General features: G+C 44.3%; 1 protein-coding gene across 4 annotated transcripts in view; it reads left to right on the top strand.

Annotated features, from left to right (window-relative positions):
- Positions 1–25,595, top strand: part of LOC109898932 (sorting nexin-29) — a 154,041-nt gene that overhangs the window by 17,688 nt on the left and 110,758 nt on the right. For all 4 annotated transcript variants that reach the window (XR_004211563.1, XM_020493985.2, XM_031835306.1 and 1 more), the window contains exons 11-14: positions 476–564; positions 4,254–4,317; positions 4,448–4,576; positions 17,596–17,684. Coding sequence is in view for 3 of the 4 variants with exons in the window: in XM_020493985.2 (XP_020349574.2) it covers positions 476–564; positions 4,254–4,317; positions 4,448–4,576; positions 17,596–17,684 (371 nt within the window). In the remaining variant the exon portion in view is untranslated. The remainder of the gene's footprint in view (positions 1–475; positions 565–4,253; positions 4,318–4,447; positions 4,577–17,595; positions 17,685–25,595) is intronic.

Here is a 25,595-nt window from a genome sequence, read left to right as displayed (position 1 = left end):
GAGAAACAGCTTCTATCTCAAGGCCTTCAGACTGTTAAACAGCCATCAATGACACAGAGAGGCTGTTGCCACTTTAATAAATGGATCACTAGTCACTTTAATAATGGCACTTTAATAATGTTTACTTATCTTGCATTACTCGTCTCATGTGTATATACTGTATTTTATACCATCTATTGCATCTTGCCTAAGCTTCTCGGTCTTCACTCATTCATATATTTATATGTACATATTCTTATTCCATCCCTTTACTTAGATTTGTGTGTATTAGGTAGTTGTTGTGGAATTGTTAGATTACTTGTTAGCTATTACTGCACTATCGGAAATAGAAGCACAAGCATTTCGCTACACTCGCATTAACATCTGCTAACCATGTGTATGTGACCAATAAAATTTGATTTCAATAGTCTTGAGAGTTATTGGATGGAGATATGCACGTAACATTCTCTCTCTCTCTCTCTCTGTGGTGTTGCAGCTTGGAGGCCAGCCCGCCGGGCCAGAATGCACCTCTCTCCAGTGTCCTTCCCAGTGCCACCCCCGGTCTACCAGAGTCCATGACAGTGGGTGAGTGTGTGTGGTAAGAAGGGAATTCAGTATGATGAGAATTATTTTATTCAACCAGGAGATGGCACTGTTAATTCAGTATCGGTGTGCCCTGTGTGTACTCAAACTGTAGTCTCCAGTTTATAGGACTGAAACAGAACAGTACCCTCAGAAAATCATGTCTTCTTCGATAGATCTCATTTCTCTATACAACACACACACCAGTCATCCACATTTCTTCTGCTCTATTGTCTTTCAAAACTTCCGGGAATATAAAATGCCCTGAACCAGTCAACCTTTTACACGCTGTCTGTGTTTTCGCCTCTAGGACGTGATTTGTGTAATTCTCTAAAGCTTAGCAGAGGTTAGCCCCGCTGATGCTCATATTGATGTTATGTGTTTCCTGTGTGTGGATCTCACCAAGCCTGTAATGTTAGTCAGGGTATCAGGGCTGGGGATCCAAGTGTGACGGTCTGCCTTTAAGCACTGTGGAAGACCCACAGTCACGTCTAAAGTTGTAACTCACGTCTATAGTCAAACACTCAAAAGATTAGCACCTCTCAAAAGAGGAGTACTGTGTGTGTATAGATAGAGAACATTGTGTGCAGTATAAAGAACATAAGCCGAGGTCCACCATTATGTTAGCGCCTGCCACACACACACTATACAGCTCGTTAATGGACCGGTGCTGTTTTCCTGTGGTGAACGCATGGTTATTGTAAATGTTCCACATATCTGGAGCAGTGATGTGGAGTTGGGAGCTCCAGATATAATGGTTCTGTCCTCTCCTCCTCTAGCGCCCATCTTCATCCTCCTCTTCTTCACCTCAACCAGCCACTTAGCCGAGGCTTTGCGTTGTAGACCTACCTTTTGAAATGCGTCCGGGGCCAAAACACGCTCCACTTCTAAGCTTCGTGGCTGTTGATAGCCAACAGCTGATCTGTATAATTTATTTGCTTATAATTGAGTAAATACTTTGGTATTCATAAGGTCTTGGCACTTGCCACTTTTTCCATAGCACTGCACTGAGAGAAGTAGGTCTATGTATTAGCCTATATCCGTCATGTGAGTAAAGAGCTGTGCTGTGACTGTATGGTGTGTATGTATCTGGGCCGAGGTGCTATTTTAGTAGCATGGCTGGTCCCATGCTCATGTCAAGACTATTCAACTATATTCTTATGGGGGCCAGATTTGAAAAAGGTATTTTACAGGGGGGCAAGACATTTTCTTCATGGGATTACTAAAACCGGTATTAAAAATACAATGCAAAGACACAATTATGATGTTTATAAAGCACTTTTATTCAAATCAAATGTTGCTAAAAGTTCATTTTAAGTGCTTTAAGATTGGCCTAATTCAATGCGTACATTTGTTTAAATAATGACATTTGTACACCGTTGACCTGCATCACAATAATTTCTACTTTCCTGTCTGTTTTATCTTTTGTTTTTATTTACACATGGGAAACCTTTTATCTCAGTTGACTAGTTTTTGTGGAGGGCTCTCTCCCCCTGCATCAGTAGAGAACGGGTCCCTATAATAAACTGCACCACCTCTGTAGGGACTTAAACTCATCAAATCTCGTTGCAAAGTTAGCTTTCAGTTTATTCTAGAAACTCCAACATTACGGGATTGATCTGTGCTGATGATGACTGAATAAAATTGTGCAGTGTAGGGAAAGGGAGCGTTTTGTTTGGGCTCAAATCAGAGGGAAATAACACACTTCAATTTCAGTCATGTCAATAACTGTTTTATCCCTCCCTTAGTTTATTTGTATTTTTACAGGGACAGTGCACATTTGAATCAACCTTTCAGTAAAAGTGACTGTTTTAGGCAGCCGGCTAATTTTCAACCGCAGTCCCTGGGCCGGTTATTAAAAACAATAAGAATATTGATAAACAAGGAGCAGTGAGCACATGCAGAGTCACATATTACAAGCAACACGTAGCATGCCGACAGACTGAGCAACATAGGACAAGCAACACGTAGCATGCCGACAGACTGAGCAACATAGGACAAGCAACACGTAGCACGCCGACAGACTGAGCAACATAGGACAAGCAACACGTAGCACGCCGACAGACAGAGCAACATAGGACAAGCAACACGTAGCATGCCGACAGACTGAGCAACATAGGACAAGCAACACGTAGCACGCCGACAGACAGAGCAACATAGGATAAGCAACACGTAGCATGCCGACAGACTGAGCAACATAGGACAAGCAACACGTAGCACGCCGACAGACAGAGCAACAGGACAAGCAACACGTAGCACGCCGACAGACTGAGCAACATAGGACAAGCAACACGTAGCACGCCGGCAGACTCAGCAACATAGGACAAGCAACATGTAGCAAGCCGGCAGACAGCGCAACATAGGACAAGCAACAGAACAAGCAACACGTAGCATGCCGACAGACTGAGCAACATAGGACAAGCAACACATGGCACGCCGACAGACAGACAGAGCAACATAGGACAAGCGACATGTGGCACGCCGACAGACAGAGCAACATAGGACAAGCAACACGTGGCACGCCGACAGACAGAGCAACATAGGACAAACAACACGTGGCACGCCGACAGACTGAGACTTGTGGATCTGCTGCCGTGGGTTTTTCTGTTTGACTGAAGTACTAAGTGGAGGGAGGGGGCCATTAGGATCTTGAATACAAGACATGCGTCGGTGTATTGAACCAGATTTTCCCCACTCAGTAGCTCATGCTGTCTGTGGATGTAACAGTGATGTCTACTCTATCCAGCACTTTGAGAGCCTGTTGTACGCACACTGAAGGGGTTTTAATGTTGTACAGCAAGCTTGGGCCCAACCAGCTAAGCAGTATGTTAATTGGGTGAGTATCATAGCATTGAAGTCCAGTTTTGCTGCCCCTGTAGTCAACCAATTTGGTATGTATGGGAAATGAGCTAGGCTGAGTCCATTCAATGGATTGAAGATGTCACTAAATAACAAACATCTGATACTCCTCATTAAGCAGTTTCTCTAGATACAGTATGTGTTGGCTTTCTACTGACAGCTGCTCTTGACAGCACTATAACCATTGCTTAACCACCCAACATCATTATGTAAAAGTTTATCAGGATAGGGGTGGCAGGGTATCCTAGTGGTTAGAGCACACTGGTGTATCAGGCAGTGTAGTGATCTCATCTGCGGTGAAAAAGCTGATAGTCGGGCAGGCAGACCCTGTAGCCCTGTTAGCAGCTCTTATTGGCTGTAACTTGTATGTTTGGTGACGATTGACAACAATTAATCGGTGGGACTACAGGAAAACAGATTCTCCAATTGAAGAATATTGAAAGAGGGCTCCTTTTTTGTACTAAACATCAGGTTTTTGCAGAGTTTTTGTAAATGTTCTAAAATGTATGTTCAGAATTGATCAAAGGGACATTCTAAATGGAATAAAAGAGCCTTATCTGGCCCGCGGGCCACCAGTTGAGTAGCCCTGCTCTATGTTCTGGACCTAACTTGTGTCGTCATGACAACGACAGAAGAGTTGGCTACAGGCAGCAGCACATGCAGTATGAAACCAGTTTAGTATTTCATGTATCACTCAGCTCAGTGGCACAGTAGTGGTAGTGATGAGACTTCAATATGAGCTGAGTAAAAGAAATGTGAACCATAACCACTTTTCCAGATGTATTTTTTTGCATCTGTGTGTTTGTCTGTGTTTAACGGTCTCTCGTCCACAGTGGAGCTCCACCAGGCCATAGTAGCCATGATGAACAGGAAGGATGAGCTGGATGAACACAACATGTGAGTCTCCTAATGTTGATGGTATGAGTTGATCTTTGGAGCTATGTGTATATATGTATGCAAGTTTTCTGAGACTGTGTTTTTTTGTGACTGTATGGTAATAGTATTGTGTTGTCTTCCGGGACTCGAGGTCCCTGCGTAGCCTGCTGGATGGGGAGATGGAGCACTCTGCTGGGCTGAGGCAGGAGACAGACGCCCTGAGGAGACGCCTGGATGAGCTGGAGGAGAGACACACAGCCAAGGTGCAGGCTCTGGGCAGGTGGGTGCCACTGGTGGTGGTTGTTCCCAACGGCAGGTTCCCATGGCTCAGTTGGTTTCCTATCCCTGTGCTACAATAAATCAGCAGATGTCACAAAGTGCTTCTACAGAAACCCAGCCTAAAACCCCAAATAGCAAGCAATGCAGATGTTGAAGCACGGTGGCTAGGAAAAACTCCCTAGAAAGGCAGGAACCTAGGAAGAAACCTAGAGAGGAACCAGGCTCTGAGGGGTGGCCAGTCCTCTTCTGGCTGTGATTTTAAATAGTTCATGGCCATTAAGTCCAGATAGTTCATAGATGACCAGCAGGGTCATATAATAATCACAGTGGTTGTAGAGGGTGCAACAGGTCAGCACCTCAGGAGTTAACGTCAGTTGGCTTTTCATAGCTGAGCATTCAGAGGTTGAGAGAGGGAGAGGGTCGAAAACAGCAGGTCCGGGACAAGGTAGCATGTCCAGTGAACAGGTCAGGGCTCCATAGGCAGAACAGTGGACCATTGGTGGTTAGAAAAGGAAAAACATGGATCTCAATGGAAACGGTCTTTAGAAGTTCAATATGAGCAAGTGTGTTTTTTGGGTGGCGTCTTAAGTGTATGAGTTGAGTATGCTGCGAAGTGCACTTTTAACATTTGAGCCACTTATAACACTATAAAAGTGTGACTATCTTAGCCAGCCCAGTTCTTCCACCTCACTACACTTTTAAGCCAAACAGGAAACTCCAGCCAGCCACTCACACTCAAGTGCTATCCTCCACCCAAATCTGGCCTGATCTGATCAATAGTCTCTAAAAATACTGGAATTGGTAAGTAAGCCCTTCCTGTGTGTGTCTAACAAAGCCCCGTGGATGTGAGCTGGACTAAGATCCTCTCATAGATTTACCCACATTGATTCATCACAGCGAGAGGAGTGAGTACTGGGCTGGTTAAGATGTGGGCCGCACACTGACTGAGGCAATGCTTCTGACACACATGTATGTAACGCTGACTGACTGAAGCAATGCTTCTGACACACATGTATGTAACGCTGACTGACTGAAGCAATGCTTCTGACACGCATGTATGTAATGCTGACTGACTGAGGCACATGTTTTCAAGCTCACACGGACGCAGAGAAAGCCTATTCCCTACCAGCATGGAGCTCGGGCTGTTCTTCCAGTGATGTTAGCAGAGCAGAAATGAGATCTCACCCAGGAAGGCGGCTGGGCAGGCGGCCAGGAGAGAGTGGGCCTGGCCAAAGAGACACTGGTCCTCTGCTCGGTTTGGAGGAAACACACTGAGAGATTATTCTTTCTTCTTACTTGGCACTGAGTGTTTCCTGAAGGTGGTTGAGAATGGGATATTGATGTACTGTAAAGACCCCTCCTAAGGTTTGGGTGGTTTTAATGTAGTTGTTGAGAGGATTTTAGTTGTTTTGCTGCTTTGTGAAGTCAATTATCTTGCTGTCTCAAGGGGCTACTGTACAGTTGAAGCTCCCACTTTTAACAGTCTTCTACTCTACTCCGTCTGCCTACTGTGCTGTGGGCACAGAGGAAGGTTTATGAAGGGAAAACCACAGTAAATGTTTGAAGTATTGTTTGTCGAGCCTCTAAATGGCACTCAGGAGTATTAGATGTAGACGTCCTGTATTTTATCCTCTGAGTGTTTTACTGTAATGTTTTCTCAAACTGGGGCAGGTTTATACTCCTGTTTTTTACTGTCAAATCCAAATCAAACCTCTGGGACTGCAATCCCAGAAGCCTTCAGTAGAGGTCAAACAGGAAGCTGTGGAAACTCTTCCTGCCTTTTACTCTTTCTGATATATGGACTTTTCCTCTCTCAGCTGATCCAATTTCACTAATGGGCGTATAGACCGTCCATTTTGACCGAGATGTTTGGATGGAATACCCCCATGTGGAATATCCCCAAACTCCCTCAATGACACATGCCGGTTGTACAATACACAGCAAAGTTAGTGCTGTAGGATGCCTTTGAAACTTTCAGGGATACTTGTAATGTGAAATGATGAGCCCATATAAAAAGGACTGTCTGGGACATATTCTCCAGTTCCAGCTGTCAGTCTGTTCAGGGAATTGAATCTGGATAGATGCTGTAGTTTTGGGTATGGCTTGTGTAAGAACACAGCCCCTACATTATCCTCCTAGGTCATTCTCTGCATTGTCTTTCCTTCAGTGACACCTTCATATTACTCTATAGCACAATAGATGGCTACACATACTCTCACTGTACAAAACATTAGGAACACCTTTCTAACATTGAGTACCACCCCCTTTTGCCCTCAGAACAGCCTCAATTCATCGGGGCATGGACTCTACAAGGTGTTGAAAGCTTTCCACAGCGATGCTGACCCATGTTGACTTCAATGCTTTCCATAGTTGTGTCAAGTTGGCTGGTTGTTGTTTGGGTGGTGGACCATTCTTGATACACAGGAAACTGTTGGGCATGAAAAACCCAGCAGCATTGCAGGTCTTGACATGAACCGGTGCATCTGGCATACTCCATTCAAAGGCACTTCAATTTTGCCCATTCACCCTCTGAATGGCGCACACACACACAATCCATGTGTCAAGGTCAGCCTATGTCGATACATTTTCACGTCGATACAGTGCGATCCGTGTGCACTGTTGGCCAGAGAACTGATCTCTCTGCCTGCCTGCCTGCTCCCTGCCTGCCCTGCTCTGTCTCTCCCATTCTGCTACAGGTACCCTTGCCACCCTCTCTATCCCCGGAGCTTTGCTCGCCTACATCATACGCATACATCGCTGACTTTTTATTGATCTGTGGTTGGACTATTTGATTAGTGACTCTTAAGGCAATAAATAAAAACATGTTGCTGTTGTCTACCCTTGGCTTTTACAATGTTGGCCATACTTTTAGAGCCCGTTGCTCTGTGAATAAGGAAATATATGACTTTCTCCCTCGAGTTTTGTGAGAAACCCCACTCTTGCTCCGGAAGTGCACGTGAGAACTATGCACATTTCTCTCAAACAATATGTGAGAAATCTGACTCTTGCGCTTACATGTCAGGACTGTCCTCTTGGTTCTGAACCATGTCTCTGGACTTCATACATCTCCTGAAATATGTGTCTTTAAAGACTCTGGTGACTCTGGATTGTTGTTCAAGTGCTGTCTGTCAATCCAAATGTTGTAACCCTCGATCTAGACTTGCCATCATCTTGCTGCTTCTATTGTCTGGAAATGTGCGATCTAACCCAGGTCCTGACATTCTTACCCCTGCCCAATTTAAGTAGTCAGTGGCCTGAAGTTTTAGCATATGAGTGTAAGAAGTCTTCTGCCAAGCTTGATTTGGTGAATATATGGACAACAGCTGCCGACCCTGATGGATTTATGCTTTCTGAAAAATGTCTCCAAAAAATATATTACAGACTAAAATATTGGCATAATTGGTTAGAATGTTTTTCGTACAGATCGTAAATCTAAGGGTGGTGGTGTTGCTGTATATGTATAAGACAAGTTCTCGGTGGTCGTTCTGACTTCTGTTACTAAACCTAAGCAACTTGAAAATCTGTCTTTGAACCTAAACCGTGGCTCATTTTTAAATATTGTTGTATCTTGCTGTTATAGACCTCCATCTGCACTGTTGGCTCTCTGGATTGTATTTTCAAATAGTTTTCACAATGTCAATTCTGAGTTTGTCCTGATGGGTGATCTGAATCAGGACTGGCTAACATCTCGCTCTGATCAATTTAAAATTCTATGCAATAGCTTTAAATCTCACTCAGATTGTCAACAGGGTAACTAGGTTGAATATAAAATGTCCTCTTTGATCTTAACCAATACTCATCGTTTTAATGCTTCTGGTATTTTTGCAAATGACATAAGTGATCACTGTGCTATTGCCTGTGTGTGAGATGGTAAAATTCCTAAAATCTCCAAGTGTCATTACGAAAAGAAACCTAGAAACGGTTTGATATTCAAGGTTTTTTGCATGATGTATCTAGCATTGAATGGAATTCATCTCTGATGTTGAACTAGCCTTTTCTTACTTCCACAACGCATTCCAGGATGTATGTAATAGGCCCCTTTAAAAAAAAAAAAAATCAGAATTAAGGGCAGAGAGAACCCTTGATTTACTAAGGAATTTACTAAAATCATAAGGAAACCAAATGCTATGTAGGCTAAAGCAAGAGGGTCTGGTTCAGGAGATTATTGGATATCTTTTAAACATCTTCCAAATATGGGTGTGGCTATGATCTGTAAATTGAAAGCAGACCACTACCTGAAATCTACTTCAGATAATCTAAATAATCCATCAACATTTTGGCAAGTAGTGAAAGGTTTGGAGTGCAAAAAAGATACACAGCTTCCCAAACAATTGTTGGTCGACATACAGATTGTAACTGAGAGAACCTTCATTCTGAAAGCCTTGAATAATTTTTTAGATGCAGGCAGTTTATTTGAAAAGGTCATAGGTATAATTGACCTCCCTATGAATTTACCTGACACCCCTGTGTAGTCCTTCACCAGGTTCCCCTTTTCATCCTTCTCTGTTTCAGAAGTATGCAAAACCCTGAAATAAATTGATGGAAAAAATCCCCTGGCCCTGATGAACTATACCCCTGCTTCCTACACCTAGCTGCAGACAAAATTGTTCCCCCTTAACATGTATTTTTAACCTCAAGCTTGATGTTAAGGAAATCCCCAAGTTATGAAAATCTGCTTTTGTACTCTCCTGAAAGGTGGGGATCCTTCGCTACTTGACAACTATCGACCCATATCAAAATTGTCTGTACTGGAGTCCTTAGTTAGTAGGCAGCTAAAGGCCTGCTTCCAAGAAAACAACATCTTAAATGGAATGCAAATCAGGTTTTTAGGTTTGGCCACAGCACTGTTTCAGCAACGTTGAAGGTTTTAAATGACATCCACTGTGCTCTAGACAAGAAGTCTAGATTGGTTTATAAATTACATATCAAATCGTACACGATGTGTAATAGTGGATGGTTATAAATTTGAGTCCATAGAGGTGTGCTCACGTGTTCCGCAAGGTTTTTTTTGGGCCCACTGTTGTTCATTTTGTATATCAACAACATTGGGGATATTATTGAAACAGCGGATATTCATTTTTATGCAGATACTGTTCCTTATTCAAGTGGTAGTAGTTTATATTTAGCTTTTGAAGATGACCAAAGAGCATTTAACATCATACAACAGAATCTGTATGATTTTAAAGATGATTCTAGATTTGTGTAAAACAAAATGCATGGCATTTTCAAATGCCAGGCATGTTATTAATCATGTCATTGCTACGTTGGCTGGACATACTATAGAGCAAGTCAAACTGTACAAATATTTGGGTGTGTGGGTTGATGATAAGCTGAGCTTCACTGTGCATGTAGAGAACTTGATAAGAAAGCTCAAGCTGAGAATAGGTTTTTATTACCGGCGTAAGGCTTGATTTTCTTTGGAGGCCAGGAAGGAGCTGGTACGATGTACATTACTGGCAGTTTTAGGTGTGTGTGTGTGTGTGTGTGTGTGTGCGCAGTCCTCAAACACTACCCTGAGTGCACTTGATTCAGTGTATCATGCAGCCCTCAGATTCATTACAAATTAAAAACATCTAACACAGCATTTTGATCCTTACAGTGCTGTTGGCTGGTCATCATTGACATTGCGTAGGCTTAAATACTGGTATACACTGATTTATAAGGCCATATTGGGTAAAATGCCATTTTATCTCTTTTTAATCAGGTCGGTAAATAAATATCAATTACGGTCCCATTCTCATTTGCTTCTAACTGTACCAAAAATTAGAACAGGTCATGGTAGAAATAGTTTTAGTTACTTAGCTGGTCCTGAAATTCTCTCCTGAACATTTAAAAATTTGATGATCTAGTTTCGTTGGTGGAGTTTAAACACTTGATCGATGTAAATATCCTAGAAGACTGTAATTGTTTTTTATGTACAGCTTTTTTTTAACTTGTGTTTATAGTTTTGTTTAATGTTGTGTTAGTGAATGTAAGTTGTTTTGTCTTAAACTTTATTCCCTCTGCTGCTATTGGACCAGGTCTCTCTTGGAAAAGAGATGTTATCTCAATGAGAAACCTGTTTAAATAAAGGTCAAATAAAACAAATATAATGGAAAGAGCAGGTGTTCTTAATGTTTTGTCACTCAGTGTAGCTCTACTGCATAGACACACTGCCAATAGTTTGCTCTTATTAAATAGATATGCATGTCTGTCTATATGGCATCTCTCTCTGTTTCTACAGTAGGGCTGACCCCATTTTGTCGACTGGTCGATTGTTTGGTCAATAGGCTGTTGGTCAACCAAAATGTCTAGTCGAGCAGTCAATTTTGAGTCTCATAGCAAAGGGTCTGAATACTTATGTAAATACGTATCTTTTTTATTCTATTTAAAAAATACATGTTTTTGCTTTGGCATTATGTATGAGGTATTGTGTGTAGATTTGAGGAAAACAATATATTTAATCAATGTTAGAATAAAGCTGTAACTTAACTAAATGTGGAAAAAGTCAAGGGTTCTGAATACTCACTGTTGGGTACAGCCCTAATATACAGTGCTTTCAGAATGCACTGTTGGGTACAGCCCTAATATACAGTGCTTTCAGAATGCACTGTCGGGTACAGCCCTAATATACAGTGCTTTCAGAACGCACTGTTGGGTACAGCCCTAATATACAGTGCTTTCAGAATGCACTGTTGGGTACAGCCCTAATATACAGTGCTTTCAGAATGCACTGTTGGGTACAGCCCTAATATACAGTGCTTTCAGAACGCACTGTCGGGTACAGCCCTAATATACAGTGCTTTCAGAACGCACTGTCGGGTACAGCCCTAATATACAGTGCTTTCAGAATGCACTGTTGGGTACAGCCCTAATATACAGTGCTTTCAGAATGCACTGTCGGGTACAGCCCTAATATACAGTGCTTTCAGAACGCACTGTCGGGTACAGCCCTAATATACAGTGCTTTCAGAATGCACTGTTGGGTACAGCCCTAATATACAGTGCTTTCAGAATGCACTGTTGGGTACAGCCCTAATATACAGTGCTTTCAGAATGCACTGTTGGGTACAGCCCTAATATACAGTGCTTTCAGAATGCACTGTTGGGTACAGCCCTAATATACAGTGCTTTCAGAATGCACTGTCGGGTACAGCCCTAATATACAGTGCTTTCAGAATGCACTGTTGGGTACAGCTCTAATATACAGTGCTTTCAGAATGCACTGTTGGGTACAGCTCTAATATACAGTGCTTTCAGAATGCACTGTTGGGTACAGCCCTAATATACAGTGCTTTCAGAATGCACTGTCGGGTACAGCTCTAATATACAGTGCTTTCAGAATGCACTGTTGGGTACAGCCCTAATATACAGTGCTTTCAGAATGCACTGTCGGGTACAGCCCTAATATACAGTGCTTTCAGAATGCACTGTTGGGTACAGCTCTAATATACAGTGCTTTCAGAATGCACTGTTGGGTACAGCCCTAATATACAGTGCTTTCAGAATGCACTGTCGGGTACAGCCCTAATATACAGTGCTTTCAGAATGCACTGTTGGGTACAGCCCTAATATACAGTGCTTTCAGAATGCACTGTTGGGTACAGCCCTAATATACAGCGCTTTCAGAATGCACTGTCGGGTACAGCCCTAATATACAGTGCTTTCAGAATGCACTGTTGGGTACAGCCCTAATATACAGTGCTTTCAGAATGCACTGTTGGGTACAGCCCTAATATACAGTGCTTTCAGAATGCACTGTTGGGTACAGCCCTAATATACAGTGCTTTCAGAATGCACTGTCGGGTACAGCCCTAATATACAGCGCTTTCAGAATGCACTGTTGGGTACAGCCCTAATATACAGTGCTTTCAGAATGCACTGTCGGGTACAGCCCTAATATACAGTGCTTTCAGAATGCACTGTTGGGTACAGCCCTAATATACAGTGCTTTCAGAATGCACTGTTGGGTACAGCCCTAATATACAGTGCTTTCAGAACGCACTGTTGGGTACAGCCCTAATATACAGTGCTTTCAGAATGCACTGTCGGGTACAGCCCTAATATACAGTGCTTTCAGAATGCACTGTCGGGTACAGCTCTAATATACAGTGCTTTCAGAATGCACTGTCGGGTACAGCCCTAATATACAGTGCTTTCAGAATGCACTGTCGGGTACAGCCCTAATATACAGTGCTTTCAGAATGCACTGTCGGGTACAGCCCTAATATACAGTGCTTTCAGAATGCACTGTTGGGTACAGCCCTAATATACAGTGCTTTCAGAATGCACTGTCGGGTACAGCCCTAATATACAGTGCTTTCAGAATGCACTGTCGGGTACAGCTCTAATATACAGCGCTTTCAGAATGCACTGTCGGGTACAGCTCTAATATACAGCGCTTTCAGAATGCACTGTCGGGTACAGCCCTAATATACAGCGCTTTCAGAATGCACTGTCGGGTACAGCCCTAATATACAGTGCTTTCAGAATGCACTGTCGGGTACAGCCCTAATATACAGTGCTTTCAGAATGCACTGTCGGGTACAGCTCTAATATACAGCGCTTTCAGAATGCACTGTCGGGTACAGCTCTAATATACAGCGCTTTCAGAATGCACTGTCGGGTACAGCTCTAATATATAATATATTGCAGTCAATATGCTGTTCTGACCTTGTGTGCAAAGTCAAATGGCACGGACAAATCAATACGAATTCAGCAATGGAACCAAAAGCGCAAATACGGACAGCATGGGAAATGAGCAGAGCATGGAAATCAGCATGAAAATCATACAGTACAGTTAATGGATTGGTTGGAGTGAAAAATAAACCTTTCTGAAACCCTCATACTCCATCAGGTTTGTCCATGTCGCTGCAGCCAAACTGGCCATTTCCTGTTTGGAGCGGTATCCCAGGGTGCATCACTGGATGACGATGTCATTAATAACAACTTTTTCTACGAGAATTTACTTGTACTTGTTTAAATGTTTAAAAAAAAAATATATATATATATATATATATGATTTGATTTTTATATATACAGTGCTTTCAGAATGCACTGTCGGGTACAGCCCTAATATACAGTGCTTTCAGAATGTATTGAACCCCCTTGACTTTTTCCACATTTTTTTACAGGCGGAATTTTATACGGATCAAATGGATTTATTTTATATTTTTCTTCCCAATTTCGTGATATCCATTTGGTAGTTAGCTTTGTCCCATTGTTGCAACTCCTGTACAGACTCCGGAGAGGTGAAGGTTGAGAGCAATGCGTCCTCCACAACACGACCATGCCAAGACATACTGCTTGCTTAACCCTTAATGTGTCGGAGGAAATACTCTACAGTTGTTGACCGTGTCAGCGTGCATGCTCCCGTCCCGCCACAGGAGTCGCTAGAGCGCGATGGGACAAGGACGTCCAAACCTTCCTCTAACCCAGACGACGCTGGGCCAATTGTGTGCCGCCTCTTGAGTCTCCCAGTCATGGCCGGCTGCAACACAGCCCAGGATCGAACCCGGATCTGTAGTGACTCCTCTTGGGCCACTCAGGAGGCCCAAATGTTATTTTTTTTATATATCTAGGCAAGTCTGTTAAGAACAAATTCTTATTTACAATGACGGCCTACTCCAGCCAAACCTGGATTACGCTGGCCAATTGTGCGCCACCTTATGGGGACTCTCAATCATGGCCAGTTTTGATACAGCCAGGAATCGAACCTAGGTCGGTAGTGACGCCTCTAACACTGAGAATGCAGTGCCTTAGACTGCTGCGCCACTCTGGAGCCCTGGCCTACACTGGTCTACACAATACTCCATAATGTCAAAGTGGCAAGCCTAAATATGTTCAGGAGTACAAATGTGCTTAAAGATTCACACAAGAAGTTGCACGGACTCACTGTGTGATAATATTGTTTAACATGATTTTTTAATGACTACCTAATCTCTGTACTGCACACATAATTATCTACAAGGTTCCTCAGTCGAACAGTGAATTTCAAGCACAGATTCAACTACAAAGACCAGGGAGCTTTTCCAATGCCTTGCAAAGAAGAGCACCTATAGGTAGATGTGTAAAAATAAATACACTGCTCAAAAAAATAAAGGGAACACTTAAACAACACAATGTAACTCCAAGTCAATCACACTTCTGTGAAATCAAACTGTCCACTTAGGAAACAACACTGATTGACAATAACAACATGCTGTTGTGCAAATGGAATAGACAACAGGTGGAAATTATAGGCAATTAGCAAGACACCCCCAATAAAGGAGTGGTTGTGCAGGTGGGGACCACAGACCACTTCTCAGTTCCTATGCTTCCTGGCTGATGTTTTGGTCACTTTTGAATGCTGGCAGTGCTTTCACTCTAGTGGTAGCATGAGACGGAGTCTACAACCCACACAAGTGGCTCAGGTAGTGCAGCTCATCCAGGATGGCACATCAATGCGAGCTGTGGCAAGAAGGTTTGCTGTGTCTGTCAGCGTAGTGTCCAGAGCATGGAGGCGCCACCAGGAGACAGGCCAGTACATCAGGAGACGTGGAGGAGGCCGTAGGAGGGCAACAACCCAGCAGCAGGACCGCTACCTCCGCCTTTGTGCAAGGAGGAGCACTGCCAGAGCCCTGCAAAATGACCTCCAGCAGGCCACAAATGTGCATGTGTCTGCTCAAACGTTCAGAAACAGACTCCATGAGGGTGGTATGAGGGCCCGACATCCACAGGTGGGGGTTGTGCTTACAGTCCAACACCGTGCAGGACGTTTGGCATTTGCCAGAGAACACCAAGATTGGCAAATTCGCCACTGGCGTCCTGTGCTCTTCACAGATGAAAGCAGGTTCACACTGAGCACATGTGACAGACGTGACAGAGTCTGGAGACGCCGTGGAGAACATTCTGCTGCCTGCAACATCCTCCAGCATGACTGACCCACCGCCAAACCGGTCATGGTGTGGGGTGGCATTTCTTTGGGGGGCCGCACAGCCCTCCATGTGCTCGCCAGAGGTAGCCTGACTGCCATTAGGTACCGAGATGAGATCCTCAGACCCCTTGTGAGACCATATGCTGGTGCGGTTGGCCATGGGTTCCTCCTAATGCAAGACGATGCTAGACCTCATGTGGCTGGAGTGTGTCAGCAGTTCCTGCAAGAGGAAGGCATTGATCCATAGCATCAATGGCCCGCCCGTTCCCCAGACCTAAATCCAAATGAGCACATCTGGGACATCATGTCTCGCTGCTTTAGTCCAGGTCTGGGAGGAGATCCCTCAGGAGACCATCCGCCACCTCATCAGGAGCATGCCCAGGCGTTGTAGTGAGGTCATACAGGCACGTGGAGACCACACACTACTGAGCCTCATTTTGACTTGTTTTAAGGACATTACATCAAAGTTGGATCAGCCTGTAGTGTGGTTTTCCACTTTAATTTTGAGAGTGACTCCAAATCCAGACCTCCATGGGTTGATAAATTTAATTTCCATTTGTTGTTGAAATTTTTTGTGTGATTTTGTTGTCAGCACATTCAACTATGTAAAGAAAAAAGTATTTAATAAGAATATTTCATTCATTCAGATCTAGGATGTGTTATTTTAGTGTTCCCTTTATTTTTTGGAGCAGTGTAAAACAGACATTGAATATTCCTTTGAGCATGAAGTTATTAATTCTATTTTGAATGGTGTATAATACACCCAGTCACTACAAAGATACAGGCCTGCTGCCTAATTCAATTGCCGGAGAGGAAGGAAACTGCTCAAGGATTTCACCAAGAGGCCAATTGTGACTTTTTAAAACAGTTAGAGTTTAATGGCTGAAAGGAGAAAACTGAGGATGGATAAACAACATTATACTTAGTCCACAATACTAACCTAAATTACAGAGCGAAAAGAAAAACTCCTTGTTAATTCTTCTGTGGATTTTTTTTATATGGCAGTTAGCAACCAAATGTAAGGCGCGTTATCGCCACCAACTGGACTGCAATGTGGACCTCATTCATCTCTCAATCACCCACATGGGTATATGCTTGTCAAAACCAATGAGTAGAGAGGCGGGACTTGCAGCTCGTCAAGCCTCTAAAATGGAACCAGGTTCTAAGTTCTAACCAAGTTCTATTTCAGTGCCTGGCTATGCAGACGCCTGTTGAGACACACCAGCAGTTCGGATGAAATGTGTACATTTATTTTGCAACAGTCACACACACACAACGTGGGTGGTCTGGTTAGTGTGTAAAACAAAAAATATATGTAGAAAAGATAAAGGTTAAAGATTAAATAATATCATCTTTGATAACTAACAGTCACCAATAACTAGAGGGTCAGAGAAAATCTGTTATAGTCACGAAGCATAAAGACACGGTGTAAGCCATGGCAAAATGTGTAGAATTACAGGAAATTCTGTGGTTAAAATCTTAGGGAAAACACTAACCGTGTGCGCCCATGCGGGAATGGTAACCTGCCTTTTCCATAGCAGGAGGGCACATTTGGAGTGATCAATAAGACACACCTGAGCTGTGGAATCACCTCCCTTGCCTCTGGAATGCCAGACATTTATTACCTTTAATTAAATCGCACCGGAATTGTGTCTCGGCTTGCCAACTCTGATAACAGCGGCCCTATCGTCCCTCCGAGAGCTCATCAGCCGGCTTTTTGAGATCTCCTGTCCCGGGTGTCCTTTGTGGGGTGGAATGGGAGGCGATAAGCAGGGTACAACGAGAGCGGGGAAGGAAGGGCAGGGGTTGTTGTTGTTAACAGCACTGTAATTCTCTTAGATTCTGATTTCCCCCCAAAATCAACAGTAAGTGTCCGCACAGGCCTTGTAAACACATGTACCGCTACACACACTTCTTCTGAGCATACACACGCTTGCGCCTCCCTCATGCATAGAGTCTGTAGTGACAGTAAACAATCACATGAAACCTGTAGGGCTGCATGTATAATCCTGCTTCAGAGTTGGGGTTTAGAAGGCTGTAAGCCTTGAGGTTTACACACTTACTGGTCTGGTCTGATGCGCTTTCTCTCTCTCTGGGCCTTGATTCTGTTGTGTCTGTGTCTGCAGAGAGAACGAGGTCCTCAAGGTCCAGCTGAAGAAATACGTGGGGGCTGTTCAGATGCTGAAGAGAGAGGGGAGCCAGGGCAATGACACCGGTAAGACACCACGCACGCACTCTCGCACAATGCTCCGTATTTAAACAGGGCAGGAAAAATGTATTCTCTTATGGATGACACGGTCAGTGTTGAGCCACCACTTAAGGATGTAGTAAGTGAATAATAAGCCTGGTTTGAGACATGCCTTTATGAAACATAATTAGTCCCCCCCCTTCGTTACTTAGTAATTTTTGGGAATTTGGATTAAAGTGGTTTTCTCTCCTGTTGCTTGGGGATATATCCACGCTGTGCAAAGGGTACAGATATAAGACTGTTATATCAAAGGCAAACGGAATGGACATGGCAATTTAGGACATGGCAATTTAGGGAGACAGAATGCCTAATGACATTTTGGGGGTAGAGACTGTGGTTATCAGTACTGATCTCGGTTTCTGTGGACACTATCTCCCTCCTACAGGGTTTTGACTAGATGGGATACAGCTTTTGTCAGATTTGACTTTTCACAGCAAGATGACTCTGTCAGACATGGCAGCTCTGCTTCTAGCGCCTAAGCAATGTTGCATTTTTATTTTTGTGTAATATTTCTTACATTATTACATACAGCCGGAAATAACTTTTGGATATCAGAGCGGCGGTAACTCACCAGCATTACGAACAGGAATACGACTTTCCCGAATTAGAACCTTTGTTCGTACACACCAGGGCAATTGAACTTATCTCAGAGGCTGCTCCAAGACACCACCGGCAGAAAAGAGGTATTCGGAGTGGACTTCTAGTCTGACTCAGGAGGCAGGCACACCATCCACCGCTTCCGAGTATATTACTCCCTAATGTTCAGTCTCTGGACAATAAAGTAGACGAGCTCAGGTTGAGGATCTCCTTCCAGAGAGACGTCAGGGACTGTAACATACTCTGTTTCATGGAATCATGGCTCTCAGGATATACTGTCCCAATCCATACAGCCAGCTGGGTTCTCAGTTCATTGCGCAGACAGAAATAAAGAACTCACCGGGAAGAAAGGTGGGGATGTATGTTTCATGATTAACTGCTCATGGTGTGATTGTGATAACATACAGAAATTATTTTATTTACCCGACCTAGAACACTTCAATCAAATGCCGACCATGTTACCTTCCAAGAGAATTCTCCTCTGTTAGTCACAGCCGTGAAAATTCCCCCTCAAGCCGATACCATGACGGCCCTCAAGGAACTACGTTGGACTTCATGCAAACTGGGATCCACATATACTGCGGCCACATTTATTGTAGTTGGGTATTTTAACAAAGCAAATATGAGGAAAAAACGACAAAAGTTTTATCAACACAATGACTGTAGTACTCAATTAGGAAAACCATTAGATAACTGCTACTCGCCTTTTCAAGACGCCTACAAGGACCTTCCCCGCCCTCCCAAATCAGATCACGACTCCATTTTACTCCTCCCTTGGCTAGATGGCAGCTTTCGCAAAACTGAAAGCGCTAACCAACGCATTTAACCATTGCAAAGTGACTGGGAATATGGTTGAATACAAACAGTGTAGTTATTCCCTCCGTAAGGCAATCAAACAGGCAAAACGTCAGTACAGAGACCAAGTAGAATCGCAATTCAACGGCTCAGAAATGAGATGTTTGTGGCAGGGTCTACAGACGATCATAGATTACAAAGGGAAATCCAGCCATATCGAGGACACCGTCTTGCTCCCAGACAAGCTAAACACCTTCGCCCGTTTTGAGGATAACACAGTGCCACCGACGCGGCCCGCTCCCAAGGACTGTGGGCTCGTGTTCTCCGTGGCCGACGTAAGTCATTTAAGGCCTGCCTTACAACAGGCCTACAAGCCCTCAGTCCAGCCTCTCTCAGCATAATGCGGACAGTCTGAGCACTGATGGCGGGATTGTGCGTTCCTGGTGTATCTCGGGCAGTTGTTTCCATCCTGTACCTGTCCCGCAGGTGTGATGTTCAGATCTACCGATCCTGTGCAGGTGTTACACATGGTCTGCCACTGCGAGGACGATCGGCTGTCCGTCCTGTCTCCCTGTAGTGCTGTCTTAGGCATCTCACAGTACGGAAATGTATTGCCCCGTCCTGTCTCTCTGTAGCTCTGTCTTAGGCGTCTCACAGTACGGACATTGTAATTTATTGCCTTGGCCACATCTGCAGTCCTAATGCCTCCTTGCAGCATGCCCGAGGCATGTTCACGCAGATGAGCAAGGGACCCTGGGCATCTTTCTTTTGGTGTTTTTGAGTCAGTAGAAAGGCCTCTTAGTGTCTTAATTGCCTACCGTCTGTATGCTGTTAGTGTCTTAATGACCGTTCCACAGGTGCATGTTCATGAATTGTTTATGGTTCAATGAACAAGCATGGGAAACAGTGTTTAAACCCTTTACAATGAAGATCTGTAAAGTTATTTGGATTTTTACTAATTATCTTTGAAAGACACGGTCCTGAAAAAGGGACGTTTCTTTTTTTTCTTTTTAGCCGTGTGTGAGCAATAACATTTGATTTGAATTTATGCAGCAGGTTAGGATTATTTAAATAGCAGGTTAGGAAATGTATTTTACATTAGGAAAAGAGTTTAAAATATTTATACTTTTGACTTTCATTTGACAAGCTTTATCCCTTCTAGCCATGACCCTCCTACAGAGACAGGAATTCTCATCAGGCACTGTGTGGGACACCTTTAAGGCACAGAGAAGCCGAGGATATCAGGAGTATTGCTTTTGTGTAAGTGTCAAATTTACATGGCCAGGATTGGAAGTCTGTCAATCTAATTGACAGACCTCCTGCGTGGAGGTAATACTTTTTATTCTAGTTTGTTGGTTTGAATGTAATGGTTGGTTTGAATGTAATGTTTTTTTATTTGACTTGGCTTCTGGCACTACTTAAGAGGAAACATGCACACAAGGGTTAGAAAAATATCCCAGACACGTTGCATCTCATCTCTCAGGTCTCAGCAATGACTCTAGCAGTCAGTCGTCAAATCTCCAACATGGATGTTTTTGTCTACGGTGACACACAGAGCAATGCTCTGGGACACTGACAACGTGGAATAATGAATGGATTTCCGGAAGGCTGTAGAATCCTGACAGAGTTTCCACATTAATTAAGGGCCTCGGCACAGCCGCCGCCTTGTGAATTACCCACAATCCTCCTCAGCCTTTCATGGTCCCCAGTGGAGTCAGGCCACACAGTGTACATGGTGACGCTCTTGATGTAAATATCCCAATTTGGTTTTCCCTTGTTCTCTTTCGCCTGTTCTTCTCCCTCTCTTTGTGTATCTGTCTCTGTCTGTCTAAAGTGTAGAAGACAGGCATACTAAATCCCTTTTTACATCTGAGTCTAAATGATTTCCACCTGCATCCCTTCAGTCCCTATTGCTAATGATGTGCCATACTCCATCAGGCTTTGGTGTTGAGTTGCAGCTGAAAGAGACGACAGGGGAAACACTGAATTGATACACAAGCGCTACAATGCATGCTTTGTTTCATCATGTCCTGTCAACGCTGTTTGCCTGATCATCGCACAGCCTTTTGAAACTCCTCTAATGATACTGCTCAATACAGATGTGATCTTCTGAACGCAGCTCAGGCAGAGACAGGCTACTAACAACCCCTATGAAACAGCTTTCCGCTCTGGATAAACTCCAACGCTGTTTTCTCTTCCCTCCTCCTGACATCTCCTCTATCCACGTTTGTTTGGATTGTCCCCAGCTGTTGTCACAGATTGGGGGTGTGTGTGTGTCACGGTGTCTATGTTATTGCTGTGTGACTGACTGAATGTGGTGTGATGGGAAAGCACAGCAAACTGTTCCCATGTATATCATTATGTATGGTTATGGGATGAGTCAGCATATGGCATATTAGTACGGTGTATATTCTCTTGTGATATACTTCAATTTCTGAGTTTGCAAAAAATATGCATACACACACTGTATTTCTATACAGAATGTTTAGCTTCGCTCCCTGTAGGCTTGAGAGATGCAACATTTTTGCAGTGATTCCCCAAACTTTCAAGTATCAAATGCAATCAAGTAAGCAAAATCCAGTACTAATAAACCGTGAAACAGTGGTCACAAAGGCATGGTAAATGGGGGTCAACTTTCTCTGGCCGTAGATCAGGATTCAAGCTCCTTCATTTAATCTTTTGGATTCTTTCCTTCCTTCCTGTTTACATTTAGCACATTCATCTAAAATGCATATATCCTCCTTTTCTCCTAAATTTGATTCAGGCTCTCTCTGACCCCTGCTAAATTAGTCTAATAAAGTGTCTCACTTCATACACTTTAATACGGCGGTGATTAAAAAACGAATCAACACATAGTGGAGTCGTCACTTCTCCTGCTCATTTGACAGACACAGACATGCTACCTAATGAGTGAAGCGACCAGCAGCATTTTCCACCTATGCTACTCAGGCTGCCAGAGAAATTTTAATAACACCATGTTACTAATTCATTACACACACACTGACGTATTTATCAGTCCTTCCTCAGAGCCGTAGGGTCAGCAGCAGCCGTCGTGGTGTTTGTGTGCGCCCGCGTATGTGTAATGGTGTTTATGGTGACTAATGTCAGCTCCTGGAGGTTGGGATGGGACGAGTGTTTATTAAATAGGTGTGTGTAGGTGAGACTGGGGTTTGTGCCACAGGCATGGAGCCAGTGGTGTGGAGAGTGTGTGTGTGTGTGTGTGTGTGTGTGTGTGTGTGTTTTATGAGTAGGTGTGTATCTGGTTGTCTATTTTGCTTGGATAGGTCTTCATCAAACAGATAGTTTTGTATTTGGTAGTTGCGAGAAGAGAGTTGAGGCTGGTTTATTAAACCAGAAGGTGTGAACGTTGGGAGGTGTGTGTGTGAATGTTGGGGTTTGTCTGTGAACGTTGGGGTGTGTGTCTGGGAACGTTGGGGGGGATCGTTTGGAGGGGGTGTCTAAGCGTTGGGGTGTGAGAGGCTCTTTTCCTTTTTTAACCAGCTGGTGTGTGTTACCTGGGTGAAGGGGTGTGAAAGACTGAGCCCAGATGGTCAGCAAGAAGGGGGCGGAGCAGCAGGTCTCATCATCTAATCAACGATCACATCTGCCTCATAATGTACTGCACCACCCCACCTGACCAATCTCATAAAGGGCTTCAGTAAAGGTGAGGGGGCAGAAGGGATGGCTGAGGGGGGAAATGATGGAAGGTCAGGGGATGGCTGAGGGGACATGATGGAAGGTCAGGGGATGGCTGAGGGGAGATGATGGAAGGTCAGGGGATGGCTGAGGGGAGATGATGGAGGGTCAGGGGATGGCTGAGGGGAGATGGTGGAGGGTCAGGGGATGGCTGAGGGGAGATGATGGAGGGTCAAGGGATGGCTGAGGGGAGATGGAGGGTCAGGGGATGGCTGAGGGGGGAGATGATGGAAGGTCAGGGGATGGCTACACAGCTCCACTGTATTCACATCCTACCATACCATTGTCTGTACATTACGCCCTGAATCTTTTCTACCACGCCCAGAAATCTGCTCCTTTTAATCTCTGTCCCCAACGCACTAGACGACCAGTTCTTATAGCCTTTAGCCGGACCCTTATCCTACTCCTCCTCTGTTCTTCTGGTGATGTAGAGGTTAACCCAGGCCCTGTAGCCCCCAGTTCCACTCCTATTCCCCAGGCGCTATCATTTGTTGACTTCTGTAACCGTAAAAGCCTTGGTTTCATGCATGTCAACATCAGAAGCCTCCTCCCTAAGTTTGTTTTATTCACTGCTTTAGCACGCTCCGCCAACCCTAATGTCCTAGCCGTTTCTGAATCCTGGCTTAGGAAGGCTACAAAAAATTATCATATTTCCATCCGCAACTACAACCTTTTCCACCAAAATAGAACTGTCAAGGGGGTGGAGTTGCAATCTACTGCAGAGACAGCCTGCAGAGTTCTGTCATGCTATCCAGGTCTGTGCCCAAACAGTTTGAGCCTCTACTTTTAAAAATCCACCTTTCCAGAAATAAGCGTCTGTTGCCGCTTGTTATAAACCCCCCTCAGCCCCCAGCTGTGCCCTGGACACCATATGTGAATTGATTTGCCCCCCCCCCCCCCATTTATCTTCAGAGTTTGTACTGTTAGGTGACATGAACTGGGATATGCTTAACATCACGGCCGTCCTACAATCTAAGCTAGATGCCCTCAATCTCACACAAATGATCAAGGAACCTACCAGGTACAACCCTAAATCTGTAAACACGGGCACTCGCATAGATATCATCCTGACCAACCTGCCCTCTAAATACACCTCTGCTGTCTTCAACCAGGATCTCAGTGATCACTGCCTCATTTCCTGCGTCTGTAATGGGTCCGCGGTCAAACGGCCACCCCTCATCACTGTCAAATGCTCCCTAAAACACTTCAGCGAGCAGGCCTTTCTAATCGACCTGGCCCGGGTATCCTGGAAGGATATTGACCTCATCCTGTCAGTTGAGTATGCCTGGTCATTCTTTAAAAGTAACTTCCTCACCATAAGCATGCTCTGTTAAAAAAATGCAGAACTAAGAACAGATATAGCCCTTGGTTCACTCCAGACCTGACTGCCCTCGACCAGCACAAAAACATCCTGTGGTGAACTGCAATAGCATCGAATAGTCCCCGCGATATTCAACTGTTCAGGGAAGTGAGGAACCAATACACGCAGTCAGTCAGGAAAGCAAAGGCCAGCTTTTTCAAGCAGAAATTTGCATCATGTAGCTCTAACTCCAAAAAGTTCTGGGACACTAAAGTCCATAGGGAACAAGAGCACCTCCTCCCAGCTGCCCACTGCACTGAGGCTAGGTAACACGGTCACCACCGATAAATCCATGATAATCGAAAACTTCAACATGCATTTCTCAATGGCTGGCCATGCCTTCCTCCTGGCTACTCCAACCTCGGCCAATAGCTCTCCCCCCCCCCCCGCAGCTACTCGCCCAAGTCTCCCCAGCTTCTCCTTTACCCAAATCCAGATAGCAGATGTTCTGAAAGAGCTGCAAAACCTGGACCCATACAAATCAACTGAGCTTGACAATCTGGACCCTCTCTTTCTGAAACTATCCGCCGCCATTGTCGCAATCCCTATTACCAGCCTGTTCAACCTCTCTTTCGTATCGTCTGAGATCCCCAAGGATTGGAAAGCTGCGGCGTTCATCCCCGTCTTCAAAGGGGGAGACACCCTGGACCCAAACTGTTACAGACCTATATCCATCCTGCCCTGCCTATCTAAGGTCTTCGAAAGCCAAGTCAACAAACAGGTCACTGACCATCTCGTTTTCCACCGTACCTTCTCCGCTGTGCAATCCGGTTTCCGAGCCGATCACGGGTGCCCATCAGCCACGCTCAAGGTACTAAACGATATCATAACCGCCATCGATAAAGGACAGTACTGTGCAGCAGTCTTCATCGACCTGGCCAAGGCTTTCGACTCTGTCAATGACCATATTCTTATCGGCAGACTCAGTAGCCTCAGTTTTTCTAATGACTGCCTTGCCTGGTTCACCAACTACTTTGCAGACAGAGTTCAGTGTGTCAAATCGGAGGGCATGTTGTCCGGTCCTCTGGCAGTCTCTATTGGGGTACCACAGGGTTCAATTCTCGGGCCGACTCTTTTCTCTGTATATATCAATGATGTTGCTCTTGCTGCGGGCGATTCCCTGATCCACCTCTACGCAGATGACACCATTCTGTATACTTCTGTCCCTTCCTTGGACACTGTGCTAACTAACCTCCAAACGAGCTTAAATGCCATACAACACTCCTTCCGTGGCCTCCAACTGCTCTTAAACGCTAGTAAAACCAAATGCATGCTTTTCAACCGTTCGCTGCCTGCACCCGCACGCCCGACTAGCATCACCACCCTGGATGGTTCCGACCTAGAATATGTGGACATCTATAAGTTTTTTTTTTAAAAATTTTAATTTCACCTTTATTTAACCAGGTAGGCTAGTTGAGAACAAGTTCTCA

The sequence above is a fragment of the Oncorhynchus kisutch genome, linkage group LG11 (assembly GCF_002021735.2).
Source record: "Oncorhynchus kisutch isolate 150728-3 linkage group LG11, Okis_V2, whole genome shotgun sequence".
NCBI lineage: Eukaryota > Metazoa > Chordata > Actinopteri > Salmoniformes > Salmonidae > Oncorhynchus > Oncorhynchus kisutch.
The sequence above is the reverse complement of the archived record's forward strand: the minus strand, read 5'-3'. Positions and strand labels throughout refer to the sequence as shown.